We start from the raw sequence: 26,271 nt of genomic DNA on the forward strand, positions 1-26,271 counted from the left end.
AAGAACTAGGAAAGAAAAATAAAGATGTGACTATTTACTGTTCAAAACTCCAATTACATGTGGTGAAAGTTAACAGACTCGGCTGATGGCCTCTGGTATCGTAATAAAAGAAGTGGCTAACTCTCATCGTCTGGATTTAATTGACTTCAGCTCATCTCTCATTTGTTGGGAATTACACTGAAGACCGCAGAAACGATGCTGTAAAAAAAAAAAATAATTCCATTAAAATATTACAATTAGAATTGCTCGAAAGCGATTTAGAACTGTGTGTAATCTCTACATGTCTATATATAAAACAAAGCACGCTAAAAGAGCCTGAATCAAAGCATGGCCGACATGCCACGCTCCGTGTCAGTCAACACGACAGCCAAGTGACTCACCTTCTGCCAGAAAATGAAGATGCACAATTAACATCGTATCCCATCATGCTCAGCTGAGCGGGCAGGCCTTGTAATTGGCTGGCTGACCAGCCTGCGTGGCTTCGGGTGGCAATTTATTCTGAGAGCCATCCAGTTTACCTAGGGCGGCTAGCGGCCCCTGTGCCATAACCTGGCTGAGGCAGTGGGGGCATCATTAACACTTCACTGGGCCTGCAGGACACACACCCGTCATCAACCACACAAGCACCCACAGCCACTAGCAGGCAAATTGGGGCACAGGGTAGAAGTAAAAAATCCAAACATCAGCGGAGCCACTTGTAGTGAGCGTGTTCACTGATCAGCCAGTGAATTCTTTTTTTTATTTTTTATTATTACCATTAAAGGGAATAAACAGCATTTATAGCAATTAATAATGAACCAAACCTCTCCAGCCCTTTCACAGCTCGGTCTTGTGTCACCCTGGACTACGTTTGTGCCTTTGACAGTGTGTGTGTGTGTGTGGTGACAAGTGGTTGTCTAACCTGAAAACAATCTGTGAGGGAGAGCATGCTCTGTAAGTGGAGTAATGACCTTGCTTTGTCACAAGGAAGACATGTGTGACATTCCCCCATAGTGACTTCGACTGTTAGAGTCAGTCCAGCCTCTGGTTTACGTGCCCATTTAAAGGCCCTCCATCTTCTCGCCAGACTCGGCTGTCTTTAGGAGCGGTGACACACACGCAGGAAACTCCATCTCAGCGATCACACTATGGATAAGCAGGTCAGATGAACTGTCCAGCCTAAATCATGGGTCTCCTCGGTCTTCGGTGATATTATCTAGACAGGAGAGTCAATATTTATTTATTTTTATATCCCAATTATCCCTTGTCGTGGCACAGTAGACGCTCTAATTTACAGCTTTTGTCTCCCTTGTTTCTTGACTGCGATATTCACTCATTTCTTATCGCTGGACCCGTTCTTGTTCTCTGATTGCACGCACACACACACACACACACGGGCTCACAGCCAAATGGCTGTTCATTAAAGACAGGGACCTGAGGGGAAGCAATCGTCTGAGAGACGGAAATTGCGTGTCACATTAGATTAGCAGTGTAAAGCCTCCGGATTGGCTCGGGGGAATAAGGAATTATTTCAATTACATTATTTCAAAAACTCTTTAAAGCAATACCAATACCGATAAAAACAAATTAAGAGTGATTTGGGCTGATTTGTGATAACTCTGCGCTACGCTTTCTGCCGATGAGGCGGAAATAAGATGTGAATAATGTGGGTATTAGGCAGCGTGTAACGTGTCAGCGTTGAAAGCGGATTATCTGTGACAAATAATAATACCATTGCTTCGCATTGTGTCTCATCAAAAGGGAATGTTCCCGAGTGTCAGTCACGCCGGCTGGAGACGGTGCGTGCTGAGAGAACCGTGGAGCCACTGATCTCTGCGTCACAGGGAGGATAATAACTTCAGTCAAAAGTAGGTTTTTAAGAGGAAAGTTCCTCGTATGGTGCTTCATGTATGTCCTTACCAATACGGGTTTGTTTGGGAGATTACATCCTCAAAATATTGATATAAGTCAAGATCATTATTCTACGTGGTTGGAAAACCTTGCAACAAAAACTTGTTTGTGTCTTTGCTGTTTTACTTTTGCCTCCCTGGAACACATTAATCTGAATGAGTCTGTCTCAGTGGGAATAAGGGAAGAGGGAGAAAGAGGGCAGGGAAAGTGAAGAGGAGGAGGAGGAGGAGGAGGAGGAGGAGGAGGAGGAGGAGGAGGAGGAGGAGGAGGAGGAGGAGGAGGAGAAGGAGGAGGGGGGGGGGGGGTTGCCACGCGGAGCGCACGAACGAGAGACCTACAGAGACCGACCTGCAGCCAGTCCACTCACTCACTGATGCCTCGATCCTTCCGCGGAGACGCGGCGACTGTACTTCACTGAACTTCACCCGCCTCAGCCTCAAATCGCTGCGAACTCCCGCAACATCTGGAGGAGCGCTGGAAAGCCGTGCGCGTTTCCCTCTGCGCTGCCAGAGGAAAGTGTCGCTGTGAAATTCCAAAAGTTAAAGGAGAGTGAGAATTTCTTTTCGTTTTTCTTTTTTTTTTTTAACGCGAAACTAAACCTCGTGTTGCGTCCAAGGTAAGTGCGACGATAATAACACAAGCGATAACAATTCGATCCGTTCTAATTGATTAATTGGTTCTTTGATTAGCGCGTCCGAGGCTTTGAGGGAACTTTTACGCACTCGCTGGAAAACTTGTCGGGTTTTAAACGATGTAAAAACAAACCGGGAAATGTTACATTTTTGGGATATAACGGAATCAAAGCTCGATGTTTGCGCTATTATTTTGTTTTAAAGTCATGAATTGCGCTGACTTGTCTTTTAATAATAATAATTGGCATATTATTTTTTCTTTTTATAATTTTAATAATATACGACCGAAGTGTTGAATCAGAAGAACAAGGTTTATTTTAGTTTATTAACTGTTAAATTTGTTAAATCTCAGCTATACATCGCAAACTAATTCAGCAAAGTAGATTTTCTTAAAATGTTTGTAATTAATAAATAAATAAAACATGTATCAAACTCACGAATTGCCGGATGTTTCTGTGCAGATAATTGTTTCACGTTTTAAAACCCAAATGTTGGGATACTTAAATGTGTTTTTAATAGACACTGTTTACAGTTTGCTGATTTATTGAGACAATTAATTAATTAGAGAAGATCTAAAAGGACTTGCTCTTTTTCCTCCATCAGGTTTTCAGGATTTTCCTGAACATTATTTTCCTCCATGTTTTGTTGGCAATTTATCCCACCCTAATTATTATCAGACCTGTACCAAACAATTAGTACTGAAATTAGTCCAAAACCTTTATGTGCCGAAAGGCCCCAGATTCATCTCGTTGTGTTTCACAAAATTAAGGTATTGATTTTGACTTTTGGATCATAAAAACAAAAACAACAACCTGTAAGGCTGGCAAAAAGAAATATTTATTTTCCTTCTAAAAGCCTCAAATTAATAACAATAATATTTTTTTTATGTCAAATTAAAAAGAGCATAATTTAAAACTATTTGTCATGACTCTTCATGTCCCATCCTCCGATTGTCCGTGTCCTCCTCCTCTCTTCAGGACCAGAGACAGGGAGGTGAATGGACCTCCACCGCCCCTTCAAGATGGACAGACCTTCCTATCTACCAGCTCCACTGGCCTCCCCTGCCCTGATGGTCCTCGCCTCAACTGCCGAAGCGGGTCGGGACGCCTCCGTCCCCTGCCAGGCTCCAAGACCCTTCGGTGTCCCCGTCTCTGTGGAGAAGGACCTCCACCTTCCTTTCCCCTCAGCTTCTTACACCTTCACCTCCATGTATCAGCGCCAGGCGCCCATGTCAGGTACTTTTCCCTCCCGAGACTTCCCAGCATCCTTGCTTCACCTGCACCCGCAGTTCACCCCACCAAACCTGGACTGCTCCACCCTGAGCATGCTCAACCACAGTGGAGTGGGGGCCTTCCGACCTTTCTCCTCTCCACAAGAGGAGCGGGAGTCAGGGCTTTACCATTCAGCTTTCACACCTGCCAAAAGGCTGAAAAGCTGCTTTCCGGAGGTGGAGGGGAAGGAGTTTGACTTTGGCTCCCCGGGAGGCTCCCTCAAAGCTGTGGAGGACTCGGGGCGAAGGCTGTTCTCCATGTCCGGCCTGTTGTCTGATGGAGAGGCTTTATCAAGCCCAGAGGAGCGCAAGGAGCACAGTGAGTACACACACACCGTAATCACAGACACACACTTACAATGCATATTAGTTCAGCGTTAACTGGTACACCAGTGATCTGGCTCACCGTGACATGACGCGGCAGATCACAATTATACGTCTTCCTCCGCTGGACCGATCTGACAAAGGCAAAGGAACCTTTATGAGTAAGAACTCATCCGAAAATAGTTTCCATTTGCCTTTCTAGTCTCCATCGTCGAGTTGGACAAAGTGTTTACAGGGACTGCCTGTGTTAGACTTTGACACAAAGTCAGATGAAATTGCACGGTGTCACTTGCTCAGCTTAGTGATCATTAGCTCTATGTGACCATCAGGTCTATTGGAAGTAAGACTTTCCTTGGCGGCTGAGGAACATGAATACATTGAAGCGTGTGGAGGGCTGACACAGGAGGAGTGAGCGTTAGAACGAACGACACCCTGTCAGAGATAACGAGGTGGCAGAGATAGAGACGAAGGGATGGAGGAGGATGGAAAAAAGAGCGAGAGCGAGAGAGAGCGCGACGCAGTGATGCGCCCCAGCCCAAGCTTCCCAACGAAAACCCTCGGCTCAATATGGCCACCCACACCAGCCTTCTGATTTGTTGACAAATGAGTGGGAGAGGTGTCAGTCAGTGTGCCGTGGAGGGAGAGACGCTCCTCATTACTCCTGGGGATAATTGCCCAACGATGCGGGGGCACAATACTCGCCTCAGAGGAAAAGGGGGGGCGGGGGGAGCCGAAGTCAGAGAGGCAATGCTAGGCATGATGGGAAATCAAACCCCCTCAGTGGCGGTCGCCAAGGGGAGCGTCTGACAGATGAAAGGTGCCAGAGAGAGACAGAAAGAGAGAGAGGGGAGAGAGAGCACCCAAAGGCTCAGCAGATCAGAGGGGGACACCATCGAAAATAATGACAATGAGACGGGAGGGGGGGGGCAGAGATGGAGAGAAGTGAAGGCGAGAGGGGGGAGACACTGATGCTCGCTCTCGCACACATCACCTAAAGGAAACTTTCATCCCACACATAAAGGAGGGAGCAGGGACAAGTTGCCTTTAGAAAAGTTTGAATTGTGTGCCGTTTGTGTCTCCGTGCATATGTGCGCGTCTTTGTTGAAACTTGCGCTTCTTGTCCCTGGTTGGTGGCTGAGTGACGGGGCCAGGAAGGCGGACTGGCAGGAAGGAATCTCAATATGGAGTTTTAATAAGGACAGGAAAGGAGCCAGAAGCCAGCCAACATGCTGGTGGAGAGGTGTGTCTGTCTGACAATGTTTGCTCCGTGCACTCGAGCATGCATGCTCCCCTCACCTCCTGATTTTTGGAATCTCATTTGGGGAATGTTGACAAGGACAAAAGATTGGGTGGAATAGAACATGGGGGGGGGGGGCATCTCTCCTCACAAAAACTCAGGTTGGGGAATAAAAGAAAAAAATGGATTCCACACATTGGAAGCGGCTTTTCCAGCTTTATCCAATTAGATTGGAGCTCAGGCAAACTAAGAGCTTTAATGCAATTGAGCTCCCAGCACTTGTGTAAGTCTGACATACACTTGTTCCTCTTCACTGGGTAACAGACAGTCACTTCAGGACCAAAAGTCTCGAGTGTTAAGCTTGAAATCCTCTTGGGCTTCTCGAGCGTCTATTGCTCATGTACTGCTGCACGAGCTATGCAAGTACTCACGGAACAAGTACTTCCAGTACACACGGAAAAATAAAAACTTCACCTTATCCTTTTAAAGGTTTCCCGTCATTGAAATGGCCTTCTGTGTTGGGGTCGTGCGTATTCCCCTTTTTTGTACGGTTTTCCTCTCAGCGCTTTGGTCTGCATCTGAGACTTCCTTGTTAGGTTAGATTTGAAAAAACAGAAGAAACTGGTTACAAAAAGCAGACCTTTAGAACATGGATTCATTCCGTGCATTATTTCTAGAGGTGTGGATAAACCATACCTCCATCATAATGGATGGATTGATGAAGGCATGATTTAATAAGACTTTCCTGTGCTGCCTATCTGACATGAAGCAATGCTCGTATCTGCTTTCATCTGAACAACTCAACACTTCTCGTTTGCATCTGCAGGAAGTGTCACATTTATTCTCCGGGTCTGAGTGCAGTGACCGGCCACCGTCATCCTTCTCACACGCAGCTTCCCTTTGTAACCTGCAGGCAGGGCACCTGTTCCTATTGTCAGCGGACACCTCCTTCTGTTCCCTCAGCGTTGCCTTGTCTCTGTACGTTTTCACTCCCAGGATGCCTCTGTTTCATCAGGGAAGGCTTGAGATGCGCAGCGTGCTCTGACAGCTGTTCAAACAGCCCCACTTGCTTTCAAAGGGCAGATGTCTTCACTGGAGCGAGTCATGCTTATTTTCCTCTGGGAGATGCTTTCCGCTCCAGGCCTGAGCTGGACCTAAAATGGTTCTTTACCAGGCACACCAGTTGGGGAAACCTGATGAGTGGAGTGGCAAAATACACTGTGGCCAGATGCTGAGTGGAGTGTGTGTGTGTGTGTGTGTATGTGTGTGTGTGTGAGTGTGTGTGTGAGTGAGTCTGCATCTTGCTGCGGTGGCAAAGCGAAGTGAGAGTTGTGGTAAGTGGAGCCAGATGTCGGAGGGCTCTGTGATTCCTTGTAACACGCTGCACTCTTGTGTGTTGCTGTCAGTTTAGCTGTTTAATAGAGCTTGAAGTAGAGTTTCTCACTTCCCTCTTTTCCCTTTTGTGTGTGCAGAAAATAAGTAGTTTATTTTGATGAATGAAAACATGTCAAAAGGATGAGGCGTTAAAATCGTGATGTTGTGGTGTGTGTGTTCCAGATTTGTAACCCCCCCCCTGCCATGTTATGGTGACAGCTACGACCTCCTGTCTCACTTTGAATGTAACTGGAAATTCTGAGAAAATTTACACACGAATGCAAATTGCAATTGTAAATCTTTTCTTACAGTTGCCATTCTGTGATGCTTCGTTTTTATTTTATTTTGACCATTCGGGTTTGTGGGTTACTGTTTGGTATTCATTGTACTTTTGGCTGCTTGCGACATTTGGTGGTATAAAAAATTACAATACTAATTTAACTCAAAACTGTGTGTTTCTAGGTTGGAACAAAAAAAACGTATTCTCAGCAAGTGCTGAATTTGGCCGCAGGAATTTAAGCTTAACAAAACACTTCAACGTCGCAGAATTTGGGTTGTTATGGTGCCGTTAAATGAGACGAGGACCCCCGAAACCTCTCTTGTTGGGACCAGAACACCTCGGTGTAAAGACTGCCCTGAGCGTTTCCTACCAGATGTGCTCAGAGGGTCCTCCATGGTAGCGGTCTGGTGCAGCTCCAAAGCAGAATCGGTGAAACAAAGACGCACGTCATGTCTGCCATCTGCACTGTCTCTATAGTAAAGTTTGAATATGCTGTGTGACTTAAATAAAAGCCTCATATTTACAGGCATGAAGGAACATGTTATGTTTTAAGGTAGAAGGTTTTGAGATGTTATTACTGCATATATATAAAGACAATAAATGCACGATGAAACGTTGCGTGATTGAGCCGTCTTTTGGAGGAAATCAGTTTATTCTGTCCAGCAGGTCTGTTTATACATACTCTTCATCCGCTTATTTTTATACATGTAAGTTTGGACAGTAAATTGACAGCTCTCCCTCCCTCTCTCTCTCTCTCACACACACACACACACTTACACAGGTGCACATGTAGAGACTCTAGATTGTATACTCTAGCAGCGTGTGCTGATTTGACAACGGGGGGTGTTTTCCGTGGAGCCGTTGACGGCTGCTCGTATTGAGAGGAGCTTCCCGTTGAAAGACGCGGTGTTTACATCCCACTGACAGACCACAAGCGATCAATAGCAGCAGTCAATACTCATGCATACACATATAGTAGCTGATGCCTGCTATTATTCCCGGAGCTTAAACTTCTAAACCGGGCCGACTTGCATGTGCATTAGACGGATCGGCCGTTGCGTGTGCCACATGTTCAGTATCGCTTTTGCGGTTGTGATTTTGTGATGGTTTGCTTGGCCATAAATAAACTCTAATAAGAAAACTGAAGTGTTGAAAGGGTGTGAACAAGTTTTGGTTTGGGACTTCTTTTTGTAAGAAGCAAAACAGATTAAACCATCTAGCATCCACAGTGACCAAAAAAAAAAGACTTTTTGGAAAGTTAAATACAAATAAATGGGGAGGGGGGATTTTCTTTTTATCTTTAAAAAAAAAAAAATCTGTTTCATTTCCAATCAAGGTTACAAGACATTTTATAGACTCAAAAAAGGAACTGTGAAAGAGGAGAAACTGAACTCCTGGCAGCAACGTTCAGCTCGATCACAGCGTTGCTCCGTCTGTTTGAAGCTCCATCTTACCGGATAAGCGACATCTGCTCCCAGCCTCTCTCGGCGACCACACTGTTAGTCTTCTTCTTGATTTCAAACACACCGAGAGGAAGCATTACAATACTAATGGTGGCTGCGTTTGATGTGAGAGCACGCTATGGATGACTGTTCCCCCTCCTGTTGTGATGGTAGTTTGTTCTCCTAATGTTCTCCCAAGTAAAAGATGCTTTCATCCTGGCAGGGGGGGAAACTCTCTTTGGCTTTTTACCTCCCTCCCTTTAGTTTATAGTGGCTGGGAGAGACGTGAGCGTGGAAGCACTTTCGTCTTGTAGTTTTCCTTTTTATTGCTGTGAAAGTTACACAATCTTTGCTTATGAATGCTGAAACCTTTCAGAGTGTTGGCTGTCGAAGCCCGCAGCTTTCTGGTGATTTAAATGAGTTTAGCTGTTGTCTCTTCCGACGTTGCCCGATGCCATCGGCCGAGATCTACAGCACGTTATCTACACAAAGAGGAGAAGGGGGGTACCCTGACAGGCCCTTCTTTGCAGCTTTTTCAGCATAGATCTATCGCGACTTTATGACACAGCAGTTAGCAGCTCAACGCTAGACCGATGGAGAATGTCTGCAAACTGGGTCATGATGTTGAATCAATTCAAATGGACTTGTAGAAAAAAAAAAAGCTTGAAGTTTCTTGTCTCATCAAAGGCGCTTTATCAGTTCTACATTGTTCAGAACTTCTTCAAGCTTTTCCTGCAAGTCCAGTTGACTTTATTCAACATTCAGACCTACCATGACCTGGATGAAACTCCACAGACATCTGCAAACTGTGGAAGCATAGCAGAAGATCAGAGCCGCTTATTTGGGCTAAAATAAAATCTATAATACTAATTACTTTATATCTAAAATAAAGACGAAAGGAAGAAAGGGATTCCTCATTCACCATTTCATTAGATTAGGAAAGACAAAGACACACACACCTACACACACCTACACACACACACACACACAGTCCCCCTCACTCCCCAGAGTCCAACAAATCAGTCAGGCAGATAGGGAGGCCAGGAAGGCCAAATGCTGGGGTTAAACACATGCTCCTGAGGAGCAGTGCAGACGGACCACGCAATCCTGCATCCTTGAATTGCAGCCAGGAAGTTACACACATATATGTAACGTACAGCAGGTGCATGTTGGTCAGATATCTGTTTGCCTCATTCATGCTCCACAGCAGCTCACCCATGCTCATTGCAAGTCAGACAGCTGAACACATTTCAGTGGTTCAATAAGGGTGAATGAAATGTGTTGTTAATTTGTTGAACTTTAATCCAATGTGAACAAGAGAACAGGACTAAACAATTAGACTCATTCTGTATCACTATATTTACTCCCTTTTGACTCCCATATATATCACACGCTCAGAGATCAGCATTTAACACAGAGTGTGTGTTTATATATATATATAAGGCAGATCACTTAAACATGCATCCTAAAAGAAATCCAATCATCTATTCAGTCACTTCCAGTGATGCTTTGCAAACTCCCATCGGTCTTGATGGTGCACCTCGGCGTAGAGGTCGAAGTTTACCAGGACTGACCCCTCACCCCCTGCTGTGCAAGGGTGTAAACACTCCCCCAATTCTCCTCAGAGAATAGCATCGAGTCTGGGCCATAAATCACAGGCCGGGTAATTGATAGGAAAACAGCCGTTCAGCAGTATATAACCTTTTACTTGTTGTCTCAACTCTTTATTATGGTGCTAATGAGTGGCAGTTGATCAGGGTTAGAGCTGTGTGCAAAGAGGGTGGAGGGGCTGCTCTACCCCAGCAATAATGGTTGCTGCTTCTCTCTCTCTCTCTCACACACACACACACATACACACCACAATGCAGGCAGACACACAGGAAGGCACACAACGCAGAATATGCGAGTATGCACACATTCCCTAACACACGCATGCAAGCTCATGGGATCACATACACAATGGCTGGCAGGCCCAGCAGTGTCCATTACAGGCTGCCATTAGTATGGAGATTGTGCTAATTGTCTCCACAGACCACACATGCAGTGCTCAGCCGGCCCGCTGTGAGTGTGTGATGCTGAGTAAGAGCCAGAACTGAGCTTTGCACATTGCTATTGTCTCGGTCGTGACCCTATTAGTACAATTACAAATCAATCACTGGCGGATTCTGGGGTGCATGCCAGGGAGTGTTTCAATGTAAATTACACCATTGTACAGTAACGCATCAAGTGGCTGCTGTAGCTGGCTTTCACACAGCAGTGCAGCTACTTCAAAAAATAAATACAAATGAAATTCTTTTATAAAAGAAAAACACGAAGACGATATTTCACTGTAAAATAATGCTAGTTATGGTTGTCCCCTAAAGTACACTGTGTTTTCAAATATAAAGTTGGTTTTACTTACTTTTAAATAAACTTTCACAGATGATATGCTTGGCTAATATTGTTATTTTTTCCAGCTAGAATTCTGTTGTCATCCTGTGTGTTTTGTTTGTCTCTAATAAGAAGGAAGTGCTGCACTGGGTGCTACGATGAAGTATTCTTGACCTGAACCTGGCAAATTAGAATCCAATAATTTTACATGAATAATAATAGTTCGCATTGAATTTCCCTAAAATAGAAATTGCTCAAATCCACCCTGGAAAATATTAATGTCTTTAAAATATCAGTTTTAGTCAAACCTATTTAAAATGTTGGAGTTTGCATGGCATCACTGCAGTATTTAAGTTGCATGTGTTCTGATTTTTTAAATAAATTAAATTTTATTACAACCTCCATATCACAGAGTCCTAATATGTCTCTCTCTATTAAGCAAATGACTACAATGCTGTTTGACTGATAATGCCCATCACCAATAATCACTATTAATGAGTTTTATCTGGAATTCCAGCTCCTTGTGCTCCGAGTGGACTCTGAACTCTACATAGATTTAGTCTGGGTGGGCCCGTTCTGGGTCCCTCAGACGGGAAAGGGTCCAGTCTCATTAGCTGCAGCTCAGAGCTCCTGATCAGTCAAGGAGAGGAGCGTGAACTGTGAGCAGGTCCTGCCCGACCTCATTGAGCGACAACACAGGGGAGAAGATCTACACCCGCTGGCACCGCCACAGGCCGCTTTGTTCTCCTGTGTCTGCTGACGGGGGGAGTTTGTAGGGGCGTATCGACGGGGATCACGCTGTGCTGCGCTCACCGGGGCTACACAGCAGTGTGTGTGTGTAAATGATCCACGCATGAGCACTTACCCACTTAGAAATATGTTTGTACACGATTTACCACAATCCCACTTTCACACAGACAAAGCATTCCAATGTGTCTTTTTCCCCACTGAGATTCTCTTTGTACTTTGTCAAACGCTGAAATACAGCACAGCGGTTTCCTGTCTGATGGGTTGTCTATCCACTCAGTCGATGTATTGAAGTTCAATATAACTTCCTCTCAGCGAGGCTCCAGGTCTGGACAGTGCAGTCAGGTTGGTGCTGGGAGACCTCACAGAGCATCCAGGGATGCTGGACCCTTTATCTGTGGAAAGACAACATCAACAAGTGTGAAACATTTATTTACTGTTCACCTTTCTCCGCCGTGTAAAACATAAACCACACAATAGACGGTGACAAGAAGCCCTTTGCAGACTGCAGACAGTGGAGACACGCGATTTCTTGAATGCTGGTGTCATCAAAATAATTTTCCTCAGATTTATTGGTGCTTTTGCTTCTGTATGAGTCTTTAAAAACGTATTCGTGTTGCACCTTTATCGTTTTGACTTGACTCACCACTCAAAACACTTTACAATAAATGTCACCATTCAGCCAAGCATTAGGGGGTTCAAATAGGGGTTTGGTATTTTGATGAAGAATTCCACGACTTGTTGAGATGTTGGGAACGGAACCACCAACCTTCCAATAAGTGGATGAGCACTTTACCTCCTGAACCACAGCCATCCAGCTTCTTCTTTTGCTGTGACTTATTCATTCATTCATTCATTCATTCTCTACCGTGGACATGGAAAGAACATACAAACTGCACAGATACTTAAAAAAAATCTCCCAGTTTATTATTATTATTATTATTATTATTAACCCTTTGAAATTAATTCATTCCTGTGAACCCCAGTGCTTCAAGTGACCCGGATTCCTCGTTCCTTTAATGTGAGCTACTGGAGATAAGCAGCTCAATCAGCCATATCTTTCTGCTATTTGAAACTAAAACCATCCTCATCTGCTATTATTGTTCTCTCACCCAGACAGACTAAATAACATCCTTTTAGGAAGTGTGACAAACCCAAACACAGGCGCATCACAGAGGGCCAGGTGCTTGTGGTGCTTTTCTACCAGCAGCCACCGACACACTATTCTGACAGTATCAGATCTTATCTGGGGGAGAAGTGGGAGGTACAGGTGGTTTATTTGTAACGCTGCCCGCTCTTGAGGGTGGAGGGAGGGATGCTGTGGGGAGGTGTCAACAAGTTCTGACTGGTCTGAGCTCTTCGTGCTTTGTGATCAGCGATCAATGCGAGGCTTCTTGGGTCATAAAAATGGATACTTGTTTGAAGGATCTGTGTGTCCTTGTGTGTTCATCAGCTTCCCCAAATTAAAGGTTGGAATACAAAATGTATGTGTTCAGAGTGATGTTTGTTTCGAGGGTTTAGGTCGGAGAATGAGACTTGTTTGTAAAACACTAAATATTTAGAGTTGGTATTTCCATGGAATTTTAGGAATTGTAAACCCTTCTCTCGAAGAGAAAGAGCCTCTAAGAATGTCCTGGACTTCGTGCAGTCTCCTTCATATGAAGCTGCTGACTGGTATTAGCTGTTTTTTTTAGTCTTCCCATTGTGGCTTATACACCTATGCAGTGAAATTCAAAAACCCATCTTGTGCTACCCTGTACCGGCTCACCCATTTTACAAAAGTTGAATCAGTATTGTTTAGTGTGACAGGATTTAGTTGTTCATATTTAATTTGTAGATGACCTCGCTCGTTATCGAAAGAGTTGAAATAAATGAAATAAGGTGCAATTGATTGTTGATTGATTTTGCTTGGAGAAGAATAACGTTGAAGTACCAGCAGTTCACGTTCAGTGGAGTCTGCTGAACGTGAACTTTGCTGGGCCACTTCTGTAAGGAAATGGTCTGGGATCAGTATTAAGGTAAGAACTGTGGTTGTTGCAGGCGATCAAGTACCACTGCTGAGGGTGTGTTAATTACACTCATCAGTGAGTTCCACACACTGTTTACAAAAGCTGAACACTTGATGCAGGCAAAAGAGCGATCGTCTCGTTTTCTCCTTATTAGCCACTAATTCAGAGAGAGAGCGAGAGGGGAAATGAAAATGAGAGCAAAGTGATAAGGAGAGAAATAATAAGAGCGACAGGAAGAGTGTGTGTGTGAGAGAGAGAGAGAGATTATTAATGTGTATTAATCAGTGGTCCGGGTAATGATGATCTATATTTTTGGAAACAATCTAATTATCTTCTAATGAGGGATCATGATCTGTTTATTAGCTTCTTGATTACTCTCTCTGTCTCTCTCTCTTTCTCTCTCGCTCTCTGGTGGAGGATATATGTACAGTATATCCTCATGTAAATGAGCGATCTTTGTGTTTCTCAGCTTGGAGTGCCGTGCACAATGCGACGAAACGGCGTCCTCAGTCAATATTATTAACTTGTCAAACGATGGCGTTTGATTCTCTGAAGTGTTGCTGAGACGGGTTCTTGTCCCGACAGCAGGATACAGGGTGACGGAGTTGGATCTCTGTCTTTCCGTCTCTCCAGCGAATGCAGGTTGATGACATCGGAGTGAGTGACATGCCGCCAGTGAACGGCTCTGTCGCTGTCCGCCGTCAGCGGCTCCTTGATCCAACATGACTGACAGACAGCAAACAGCAGGCAGATGTCACAGTCTGGATTTGACATTTGCTGCCCAGAGTAGGAGCTTGGTTTCGTTTTCAACATTTGGAGGCACATAAATGTTCCTGTGGTGGACTGGATTAGTAAGCTAGGAAAGTAAGTGAAGCCTCACACAAAAAACAACTTGCTTTTATTATGTCCCGAGGCGTCACAGAGGTGGAACAATCTATCCCCCTCATCCATGGCAGTCAAACGGATACTGGGAAGGGAAAAAGGATGGAATAGACAGACTTGACATTGCTTAAGATATTTGCATTGGGCTGCATTTAATTAGCCCCATGTTAGGGGCAAGGACAGCCCTAACTTGGCCCTGACGTCGACACCCACCCGGCGATCTGTATGTCACCGTCAAAGATCTCTGTACCTTGCATCTCAATGAGGGCCAGATTGATTGGCTGGAGCAAAGCAGAGGCAGGGTCCGATCTTTGCCCTCTGGCCCTGAGAAGGAGAATATGGACACATGGACACAGTCACGCAGCTCCCGAGTCCACTCTCTGTCGATGAGATGATTGCACACATGCATGCTGAGCCACGCCTGCACCTGATGGAGCAATTGTAGAGACCACAGAAGAAGACGAGAGAGAGAAAGAACAATAGGGAAAGGGAGAGGTATTAGGGCTTTGTGCGCTGATTGACCTGTGGTCAGAGAAGTTATGTGCATTGATCTGTAGGGAAGAAGAAAAGGGCTTCGGCCTGAGGCGCTTCAGAATGAGTCTATTTGGGGTTTAGGATTCCTGTCCATTCCCAGCAGGATCTTTTTCATCATCTGACTCCCCGGGATTTAGAGCTGCCATCTCCACTGTGTCCATCTAATGCAGAGAGCGCTACAGGGGCCAAAGGCCAATCAATGTGCTACAAGAGGTTGATACAGATCTTATTAGTCAATGAATGATCATTAGTGGTCTAACGAGGCATTGATTTGTGCAAGGGCCAAAGGTTGTGGTGAGTGTCTTTAATACATTAAACACAATTGATTGCAGAGTAGGGGGGATATTTTTGAAGGATGCTGGAATTAGTTTGGACAGTTAGAGATTTGAGGTCAAGCCACGAGAGGAAGTGCGTGTACCTTCTTCTGCCATTAAACTAGGTTTGGATTGAACCTGGATCCCAGCAGCACATTTGTTTTTCATCTATTACCGGTGTAGCAATTCTGCAATTAATAAAAAGCAGATATCTTGGAGTACTAAGTCAAAGGCAAGTGGACTTGCTGTTTCAAAGGCAAGAGCTGCAGCCTTTGAAAGCAGAGGAAATGACTGCTCGTAGCAGATGTGTTAGTACAGGGCCTATTATGTTGCTCATTAAATACCCAACTTCTCAATAGACCATTATTTCCCCAATAAAAAACAAACGGCGGCCCGTATACTCCCCCCCCCCCCCACCCCCCTTTGCTTTAGACGTTAGTTCGACCTCACAGACGGCAAAAAACCCTGACTAATATCCTGCAAGCGATGCTTTTAAATAGGAAGCAGGCAGCGGGATAAGGTGGAGTACAGGTGTGGCAGGAGCCAGTTGGCTTTTATAGCTCTCCAACTCCTCTGAAATTGTGCCAAGGACCTGCCTACATAACCCACTACCAGCGTTGGAGCCGCCAAGCATTGACTTCACTCCCCTAATGCTACATGCCTACTGGTTATATAGAGTCTTTCCTTGTTATGGCTTTATAGAGGGATTTCTGATGTGCTTAGAGAATTGTTTGATGATTGGGATAATGATGCCAGTTGAAGTGACTTGTCTCAGCACTTTATCGCTAATGAACAAGGAAGAAAACGAGACCCAGTTTACACAAAGCAAGCGCCACACCCTCCACGGGTGCTTGCTTGTATGTCCCCTGTCTTTCAAAGCCATCCGGTCCTCCTCATGTCAATCAGAATTATACCGTGTCCACAGGTTTGTCACCAGGGGGACGCTCATCACCGTGTCTTCCCTGCAGAACAGCCTTTTCATGCCCCAGCATAATGTCAACGGGTGACATCCGGACCTGATGTGATGTGGCATTCACTAAAGGTCACGTTAGGCATCTCCGCTCTGTCCGCATCAGCAGAACTGGCAGCCGTCATATGGGCGCTGGCATCAGCCATTACCCAGGCCCTCGGGGGGGACTCGATGCTTTGAGGATTTTGTCAGCGGTATCCTGATCTTGGCTTCTGTGGTGAGCACTGAATGTGGGACAGCCTTGATGCAAAACAACAGAAACTGGATTTGACCATCAATCACACATGAGGAAGATGAGGATGTCTCTGTCAGCGCGCCGTGTGCTTCTTTTACCTGAAAGGGTTATTTTTAAATCCATAGGGTCGGTAGAAATTGTACCACATATGTGAAGTCGTTTTCTACAATGAAAACTGTTCCCTAGATTTACATGGAGGCACTGCTGTGAGATGATTTTGAAATAGGCTATTGAATTTTAAAGCGACCACAAAAATCGACCCACTCTATTTTACTGGAGCAAAACAGGAGATATAGCCGACGTGCACTTCCCAAGTGGGATCAGCAAGTGAAGAGACCAAATAGCAGCTGGACAAAGGCTAGGAATCCAGGGAAGGAGGTCCTGAACTGGCGAGACACAAAGGCAGAAAAAGGAAACAATCAGGGACACAGGGAATCCATTCGGCGGTGGGCCAATCAAAGTCAGCACAGTCAATTCATCCCAGCCAGTTGCCGTAGTGAGGGAACAGTTAGGAAGGCTCATAGGCAGGTTTTACAGCCCTCCTGTTGTGTGTCTGAGACCTCCCAGGCTGAAGAGGGGCTGAGGCTGACTGATACTGACAGAATTTATTTGGGTGGGGGGGCACAGGCCAGCAGGGGGATGGAGACGTGTAAAAAGATGGTCATGAACCACCACATGAACAACTGTCACTTACGAGAGTCCAGCACGCACGCACGCACACACACACACACACACCATTATCCATGCATGCCCTCTCTCACACCATTAAATCTGATGTTTGTGTGGAGCAGAGGTGAAGGGTGGGGGAGAGGCTGTAGTTGGAGGAGGGAGCCTTATCCAAAAAGTGGACCAATAAAACACCTGAAAATCAAATCCCATTGCTCTTATCGCGGCGCCATTCAGAGACGTTATCTGTTCGGGTAATGTGGTTATAAATTCAATTTCAGCCAAGAGATTTCATTGTTTACCGATGCCTGCATGTTCCGGGCGGCGGAGCGCAGAAAGCCGGGGAACGTTCGATGCATGTCGGGAAAAGTCATTTAGGCTTTCGCGAGAGGATGCAAAAAAGGCAGAGCGGAGGGCGGGGGTAAAACGAAGAGAGCTGTCACTCTTCCAAGGACACCCGGCTCTGCTTTCTCTTCCGCCCTATGTTTTATTTAGAGGCCATTTTGCCCAACTTTACATCAGACCTCACTTTGGAGTGCAGCTGGGAAAAGTGCTTGGATTAAACTCTCGTCAAAACGTTCGCTCCACTGTGATCCACACTGAGATGTGGCGTCCTGTTACTTCTCTGTGTCTAAATATAAAGTGTTAAACTGTTTGACAGGACTGTCATGTGTTTCCCCCCCGACTGTGCGGATTCCAGAAAATAGGTGCATCTTGCCAACGAGCCCTCTGCATGTGATTGATGGCTTTCAGGAGTAAATCACCTCATCTACTAGGTAAAATCTTGATCCAGTCGAGCTCCTCCAGCTCCCAGCTGGCTGCTTATGGCAGTAATCCATCAGTGGGGCCCAATGGGCCGAGCGACCCTCTGGGTAATGTTCCCTATTGACAGACTATGATGTCAGCACACTGACAGCAGGGGGCCATAGCGGTGCGTGTGCGTGTTTGTGTGCAACCTTATTTTACTGTCTCTGTCTATCAGTAGTACAGATGGGTTTCCTGTCCACGCATTGACGGCCATTCTCAACCTCATAAATGTTCTGATTTAAATGAGTTTTGAGGGCAGGTGTTCCAGAGGTGCATGATGTCATGTAGTCCAATGTTAACCTTTGAGTCCGCCCCGCTCATCTTTTTTCTTTATTTAATGAAAGTAATGACAAATCTGTGTATTTCAGTATTTTTGTCTGGATGCCATTTGCCATCTGGATGCACATGCATGTGCACAGATATTTGGAGTGAAGTTACACAGACTTATGCATCATAGTTTAGATATAGATGTATATTTCTCAGGAATTACTTACCGTAAAAGGAAAATATATATTAAAAAAAATAAAATGGGGATTTTGAATGAAGTGTTTTAGAATAGTAATGCTGCATTAATTCTCTTTATAATGCATTTTTAGTCGGAGACATTTAGTTCATTTCCTTATGACTAAAACTCTCTCTCCTTTTATTCAGGCAAGCTGAAGTGTCTCTATGACGCTCAGGCTCCAGTATGTCCAGTCTGCCACACTATTCTGAGACCGGGAGAGCTGCAAGACCACATGGAGCAGGAGCTGACTAAACTCGCTCAGATACAAATCAGGTATCATTTAACATTCCCATTTCACTCGGTTTCACTTTATAAGTCAATAAATCTTTGTATTTTACGTTATGTCCTCAGGTGGTTTATCGATAGCTTTCACATCTTCTCATTTTCAGTCGATCTGTTTGTAATTTTCTTTCTGTTTTGCAATTCCGACTTTTTTTTATATTCAACTTTCAGGTAATAATTAATGCTGACAGCTTTTGCAGCTAGATGCTCCTTCCTCCCTCCAGTATTCCCAAGTGGTTTCTCCTGCCTGTCCTGTCACCTGCGTGCCGTGTTTACAAGCTGCCTCATTGTTCCCAACATATTTCATATTACAGCCTCCGGCCTGTAGGCCACAAATCATACAGCGGGCAGATAATGTCCTGATAATGGCTGCTTTGAGCTCCACACACATGCACACGCACAGCCTAAAACATACAAAGGAGAACCAGAGGTGCACACACACACACACACACACACACACACACACACACACTACCTGCTGCTTAGATCAGAAGAATGATTCCTCCAATAAAGACATTACACTCCAAATCTGCTTAACGACCGTTCCATGGACAGTAATGGTTTCAAATTGAACTTGGCCTCCGGGGACTGTGTGTGTGTGTGTGTGTGAGAGAGAGAGAGGGGGAGAGAAAGTGCACGAGTGAATGAGTGTAAAACATATCTGTGTCAGGAAGAAAACTCCGATACAAATTCAGACACAATGAAAGGTTATTTACGAGGTGACGTTTAAAGGAATATGTATTATTTACACATTTCACAGCGACATGTTGAAGCTGATTTATGTGTGTGTTTGCTTTTCAAGCTTGTCTAAGACACGAGTTTCTGCATTATTTGCTCCTGTTCTCTGCAGTGCCACAGCCGTGCAGCAAAACGCCCTCATTAGGACGCCAAAGGTAAACAGTTGTTATTGTTTATGAGTTTGACGTGAGCGCCGGGGCCGTCATCCTGTTGCTGACCGTCTTTGTCCCCCCACAGTCTCTCTCGCTCGCTCTCCTAATCAAGCGTGAGGCGGGTTCTCCCACATCGCCCCCTCGACCTCCTGAGGATGCCGGCTCTGACCGATACCAGGTGAGGTTGAGGAAATAACACGAACCAGGGAAGGCTGATCAGGAGTTTCAGATTTACGAAATCAAATTGCTGCACATATCATATGTGTGCACATTTCCTGGGAATCAAATTTATAGGGAGTAAGCCAAAGCAGAAGTGTATATGCTAGACTCTTAGGGCAGATAGGAATTAATGCATCATGCTGAAGGGAGGATTTACTTTTCTGTTCGTTTTTTTGGTGTTGGTTTTTCCACCAGGAGTTTGTAATCATCACGAAATGTGTTCAGTTGTGCATTTGATTAGTGCACTAATACACAGCGCCAAACTACTAGTGGTTAACGACATCGTAAAAAACATTTTTACCTGGTGTAGTGCCAGTGACTCGGTGTTAAGCGCTCGCTTAAACTGGTCCGTCTGGAATCCGGTCGAGGCAATTTCATTTGTAGCTGAAAAAACATGAAAGATATTTGACATTGCGTAAAAAGATGCCTTCAGGAAAACGACGATGAAGCCATCCTTCTCTCAGGATGGACACTAAATGTGTACGAGACGAAACGCACAAAGTAACGGGAACATGTTCAGAAGGCTGTCCAGTAAAGATGCCTGTTCCATTTTAATGTCTTGCAATGTGAAAGAAGTAATTTGCTTTGATGGATAGGTGAATGAAAGATATTGTGTATCTGTTACAGACGTTTCTGCGTGTGCGTGCCAACAGACACACCAGGCTAAACGGTACGTCAGTGCATGCAGAGTCTGATAGCTGTCGTGTCGCTGCTGTGCGGTGTGGACTCTCCCGACATTCTCACGCCTTTGTTCACACTGATGTGGCCATTTTTGTGTTTCATCCCCACCGCCTCAGCAGCTGTTCAGATATCACGCCTTTCCCCTCTACATCTCCGCTGGCCTAGCGCCCACACGAGCAGAGGAGCGATTAACCTTTGAACTTTGACTTCTTGATATGTTAACAGTCGATGACCTCTGCTGGTGCAGGTGCTACGTCAAATCTGCCCCATTACGCCCCCACAGCGCAGGAGCCCACCTAGACTGCACACAAGCTGGTAAGACACCAAGGAGAACCTCCTCCATCCTCATCAGCCAGCAGCTCCTCTTTATATCATAAAGGGCTTGTAATTTAACTAACCATCTCTATAATGTTAACTTTACAGGCTGCAGGATGTTTTAAACTTCCTAACTATGTGCAGGTGTAAGTTGCAAGTAAAAAGCGATTTGATGATCTGTGAGGCAGAGGAAATGATAGAACCCAATAATTAAGCCGTTGCTTGTAACTTATAAACCCTTTAGCAAGAAGGCCTGCTGAAAAGAAATGACGAGTAAATCAACTAATTAATACGGTTAAATAGTCAAGAGCCAGTTGAGCGGCATCAAACCCGGCCACTAGTGATGTAATAGTGATTTTCCACTGACACAGACCTGCAGAGAGTCCTCACCGCTGGGGCTGAGATCTCACTCCTTATTATTGCTGCTCTTTGCGGACTCTTCAAACTGCGCTGTCGAGGTCTGTTAGCCTTTATTGGGTCTTTATGCAGGACAGCATAATGAGCTTCTAAATATGTGTCAGGAAGGAATGGGAAGAAGAGAGAAGGAAGAGGGGCCTCCTCTGTCTCTCTCGCTCCTCCCTCTGTTTGATGAGCTCTTCCTCATCGATGGCGGCCTCTTTAACCCTCATTATGCTCGTTCAGATCGGGTCACGGCCACCGGGCCTCTTCTTTTCCTGTGTGTGTGTCCACCCACCTCCCCCCGTGGAGGCCATCCAGCAGGAATTAGAAGGCCCTAAAATGTAATGTCCCCTTATGCAATCTGCAGTCAGCCGGGTCACAGTGGGACTCCCACGGTGGGAGTGGATGTGCAGGTGTCCTGCCGTGCTGACTCCTATATCAGGGAGGGGGAGTAAAGGGGATGAGGGATGACAGGATGGTAATGGGAGGAACAAGTTTGTATCCACAACTAAAAAAATATGGTTGTCATATTATAGATAACAGTTGGAGTTGTGAGGGCAGTGCAGCTACAATAACACACACACACACACACACACGCACACACCCACACACACACACACTAATATGTTATTGTGGATGGATATCCGGAAACGGATGTGAGACTTTGAAGGCACAGCTCTATAAATTTAAGATGAGAACACGGTGTACTTCGATACCCAGAAAAGCTAGAAAGCCCCACCGTCATCCAAATGCCCTTTGTGCCCTTTCCTCACCCACTTTATTCATGTTAATATTGACCCTGGCCTTTTTCTGTTTCTTACATTAGAAACTTTCTAGCTTCCTCCATGTTTCACCTTTTGTGTGACGAATAAAAATTTAAATTTTGCACAAAGCATTAGGATTTTTTTTAAGAGAACAAGCCCCTGATTCCTTTTAATTCATTCTTATCTGCAGTCAGACATGCAGGTTTGTGTAAATGAAATACAAATACAGAATGCAAGGCGTGCTATTCAACTGTGGAAGAAGGTGATTTACAATTTTGAGAGTGCGACTAAGAGAACTCCCAACCTCATAAAAAAAAGAGACGAACTGAAGTGTTAAAGTTAATAATATGCGTTATAATTAAAAACTCATCACTCTCTTTCCTCTGCTTGTTTCCAGTCAGGATCGGGAAGCTGAAGAGGAGGAAACAAGAAGAGGGACAGGTACTTTTGGGGTTTTTCTTCAAAGTAGAACGACAAAAAATGTTTGATCTTTTACATTTGAATTTCGTCAGAGATGAAAACGAAAGGGTTAAGAGAATGTTGATGGTCCAAACGCCTCTGACTCTGATTGCTTTTGTTCATGTTGCATCAGAATCACTGGCATCTCACCGTGTATTGATGTGAAAACCCTACCAGCGCTAGTTCACAGCGATGTGACCGGAGGCAATGGCAGGCATATGGACATATTCACCAAGACAATGACACTGTGTGTGTGTGTGTGTGTATTTTAGGAGGGTTCACTGGACTTTGTTCCCCTGGAGGACGAGTGGAATGAAAGGAAAAGGATACAGATGACCTCTCTGGTCAGCGGATTTAAAGGTAAGCATGAAATTGTGTTTGCGTGCCATAAAGGTACCCGTGTGTGTGATCCTGTTCAGGCAAGGGTGACTAATGTGACTGAGTGACAGTTAGAAAATCACTGAACTTTTCAGTCCCGATTACTGTGGAGCAGAATACCTTGAAGGAAGGTTTAAAATAGATGGTTTCCTGTGGCTGAGTGTGAAGATCTGACCTGCAGACTTGTTACACGCTGACTGACAGGCGTAAGGAGCGGCTGATGGAAACGGTCTTAATACCATCCAGTTTAAAACTCAGCATTTTTGCAGCCAGGGAACCGAGAACTGTTATTTAAAAGCACATGTTCCACAAGAGCACCAACAAAATGCATGTTGTGAAACGTCTCAAAGGTGGAGTTGTGGTGAGCTCGACGTCCAAGGACTGCCGAGACAGCGACGCAGACCTGGATGTGGATGGAGATGATACTCTGGAGTACGGCAGAGCCCAGTATCCTTAACAGTAAACAGTAAAACAATGTGTGTACTTGAGTGTGTACAGATACACAGAGTGTACTTGAGTTTAGCATAGAGACCGCTTCACGCTGATGAAAACTGTGAATGATTAAAATATTTGGAATATGGAAAAGAATTCTGTAATCTCACAGTTGAATAAATAAATATATATATTGGCATTTTACAGGTTATAAAGTACCGTTAGCTTTTTGTTGTCCTGTGTTTCCTGACCTTTGCCCTCAGATACACTGAGACAGATGTCATTCCCTGTACGGGAGAAAGTTCCAAGGAGACAACAGGGAAGTATGTATCCCACCAGATGGATTAAAAATGTTCCTTGTCATTTTCATTGGTTTTTTTTGTTTTTAATGTCTGTTTTGTCCTCTTCATTCAGCGGTAGCAGCAACACTTTGCTTGACTCCAGAGTGAACCTTGAATTTTCCAAATGGTCAAACGATGGTAAGTTCATGTAACTCTGAATTAATTAAATGATTTAGGATAATTAATAATAATAATAATAATACAACAAATAAGATAAAACTTGTCTCATTTGCTCGTTTGTTCACTCAGGTACTCCGTCTACTAGCAGTGGAGAGAAAGCGGATGACATTCCAGCCAGTCTCCCCAAAACCTGCAAAAATACTGAGATTGAAATGTAAGTTTCGAGAATATGTTTCTGGGGTAACTCAGATCTTAAAATGTTCCTTTGAATCACTTTTCACACTGCAAAATAACATCCTCACTGTTCACTGGGTGTGAATTAGATTTTCATGACTTACCGAGAAAAGGTTTTTTTTTTACATTTACTGTAAAGAGAAGCAACATTTTTTTTCTAAATCCTGAGAGTGAGGTGCGAATCAATCAGTCAGAGCGAAGCAGAGGCTGCTTTCCCTTACTGGAATCTGTATTTTGGTTGCCGGGCATTCTGTGTTGTATTCCTGGCTGCCCTTGCGCCTACTAGCGTGATGCACAATACTAGATCAATGTGATGACATCATCAATCAAGGTCACAACAGGCGACACATACATGTCATCACGTTTAATGCATTGCAGCCTGCCTGTACTGTATGTTTGGACGTAGAGTCTGTCTGTGAGGACTTTAATACCTCACCTCATCCCCCACCAATGCTCTCAACCTATGATAAATGAGACAGCGAATGCAGGCAATGTGATAGCTGCTAAATTTCATGCTCAATATCCATGTTGGCCAGCGAATAATTTAATCTGTCTTCAATTTATAAATGACTCTCCAGTGTGTGGCTAACTCTCCCATCTCCCCTTCTCTTACTGTTCATCTGTGTGTGTGTGTGTGTGCAGACTCTCAGAGGACTCCAAACTGACAACCCTGGATGCACTTAAAGTTCGGATACGGGATTTGGAGAAACACTTGTCTAAAGGAGACAGATTTAAATGCCTCATCTGCATGGTGAGCACAGAAGGAAATTTAATCCCCAGCGGAGACACACAAAATAGAGACAAGAGCGCAGTAATGCAGAAACTGCTGGTATTCCTGCAGGGATTGTGTGTTAACATCTCAACCCAACATTATTGGTCAGTTTGTCAAATGAAATATAAATATGGGGATGAAGATGTTTTTATATAATTAATTTTATTTTTTTACATCCCTCATTTGTATCTGGAAAAATTTAATTGTGACATTTCCATGTGAATATCTATCGATAAATAAAATAAATCTTAATTTTGAATCCTACTAGCTCTGACAGAGATTTTTCAATTGATCTACAAAAAAAAATGCATTATAAGTCATTTATTTTGTATGTTACTTTCCTCTGCCTCATGTTGTAGAAACAAATTCAATACAAGATGTTTCCATGACATATGGACAGCTTCTGATGAATATATATTTCATTTATTAACAGTTTATACTAAAAAAAAATGTAACTGATGAATTTAAAATTAGAATTATTGGATCATGAGTGAAAGTATTCTTTGAAAAAGCTAATTAGTTCAGTTTTATTCCCTATGAATACTCTGCACAGATGTTGTGAAAAGCGATTACTTTTTCTTGACACTCAGATTTTAATTTAAACAAAGAATCGTTAAAACAATTTAATTGTATTTGCATTTATTGCAACTAAAACAACAGTGTAATAATAAAAAAATGACGAAACAAACCAGCGGGACGTTCCATTTCAATAAAACGTAATTTTGTAGGGAGCTTTTTTAAACGATTCATGTGGACATCTAGTGGTAGTTTTTGGTTCTGCAGGTCACAAAGATTCATTGCCTTTTATTCTCCCTGCAGGACACATACACCACCCCCCTCACCTCCATCCAGTGCTGGCATGTTCACTGTGAGGAGTGTTGGCTTCGAACACTGGTAAAATATTGTGTTGACTTGTACCCATTATTATTATTATACTTTTAATTAAACTTTTATTCTCAGGCGTTTTAGTTTTCTTTTTTTTTATTTACATATTGTTTTGAATGTCTCATTTCACTTTTCTTTTTAGGGAGCAAAGAAGTTGTGTCCTCAGTGCAACACCATCACTTCACCCGGAGACCTGAGGCGGGTTTTCCTGTGATGCAGCCACTCACAAATGAGAAGGAGGGGTTTCTTCTATTTTAGCCAATTAGGGATGGACTTGTGGGCAGCTGGCCTGTCAGAGACTCCCATTCTCCACCTCCTCCTCCCCACCCATTCCTGTTCCTTCCGGTTGTATATCCGAAGGATGAGTGTGACCTTTTACCTTCCACCACATCCCTGTACAAAAATCGATGGTTCTATTGCAACCACATCAGAATAAACCTGTAAACAGCTCAGGCAACAAAAAACAAAATGCTTTGGGACAATATTTATCAATTTTGTAACCCTTTAATGAGAGGAAAAAAAGGGTTTAATCAAATGAGAAGCACATGTACATACTTTTGTGTATGTTTGAATTGATGTGTGTATATGATGTTGAATAGTAGAGCAACCCAA

At 44.1% G+C, this 26,271-nt stretch overlaps 1 protein-coding gene and 1 long non-coding RNA gene across 2 annotated transcripts; one reads left to right on the forward strand and one right to left on the reverse strand.

The window, feature by feature from the left end:
• Positions 1-3,519: 3,519 nt before the first annotated feature.
• rnf220b (ring finger protein 220b) lies at positions 3,520-25,873 on the forward strand. The gene is made up of 15 exons (XM_068743307.1): positions 3,520-4,111; positions 18,635-18,761; positions 19,621-19,663; positions 19,746-19,838; positions 20,507-20,549; positions 20,786-20,875; positions 22,436-22,479; positions 22,770-22,857; positions 23,226-23,322; positions 23,571-23,630; positions 23,728-23,786; positions 23,898-23,982; positions 24,645-24,753; positions 25,594-25,668; positions 25,802-25,873. The coding sequence occupies exons 1-15, from the start codon at positions 3,520-3,522 to the stop codon at positions 25,871-25,873; spliced, it is 1,677 nt and encodes a 558-aa protein (XP_068599408.1).
• On the reverse strand, positions 14,483-19,317 carry LOC137899283 (uncharacterized). The gene is made up of 3 exons (XR_011105641.1): positions 19,246-19,317; positions 14,708-14,884; positions 14,483-14,542 (listed from the first exon to the last, which is right to left on the reverse strand). It is a non-coding gene; the product is annotated as an uncharacterized lncRNA (long non-coding RNA).
• Positions 25,874-26,271: the final 398 nt, after the last annotated feature.

The sequence above is a fragment of the Brachionichthys hirsutus genome, chromosome 9, assembly GCF_040956055.1.
Source record: "Brachionichthys hirsutus isolate HB-005 chromosome 9, CSIRO-AGI_Bhir_v1, whole genome shotgun sequence".
NCBI lineage: Eukaryota > Metazoa > Chordata > Actinopteri > Lophiiformes > Brachionichthyidae > Brachionichthys > Brachionichthys hirsutus.

Bases quoted from the DNA above. Each gene is read 5' to 3' on its own strand.
- rnf220b (XM_068743307.1), top strand. From the start codon at position 3,520: ATGGACCTCCACCGCCCCTTCAAGATGGACAGACCTTCCTATCTACCA. The intron at 23,983-24,644 runs GTAAGTTTCGAG...GTGTGTGTGCAG, and splicing joins AAAAATACTGAGATTGAAAT to ACTCTCAGAGGACTCCAAAC. The intron at 25,669-25,801 runs GTAAAATATTGT...TTTTCTTTTTAG, and splicing joins AGTGTTGGCTTCGAACACTG to GGAGCAAAGAAGTTGTGTCC.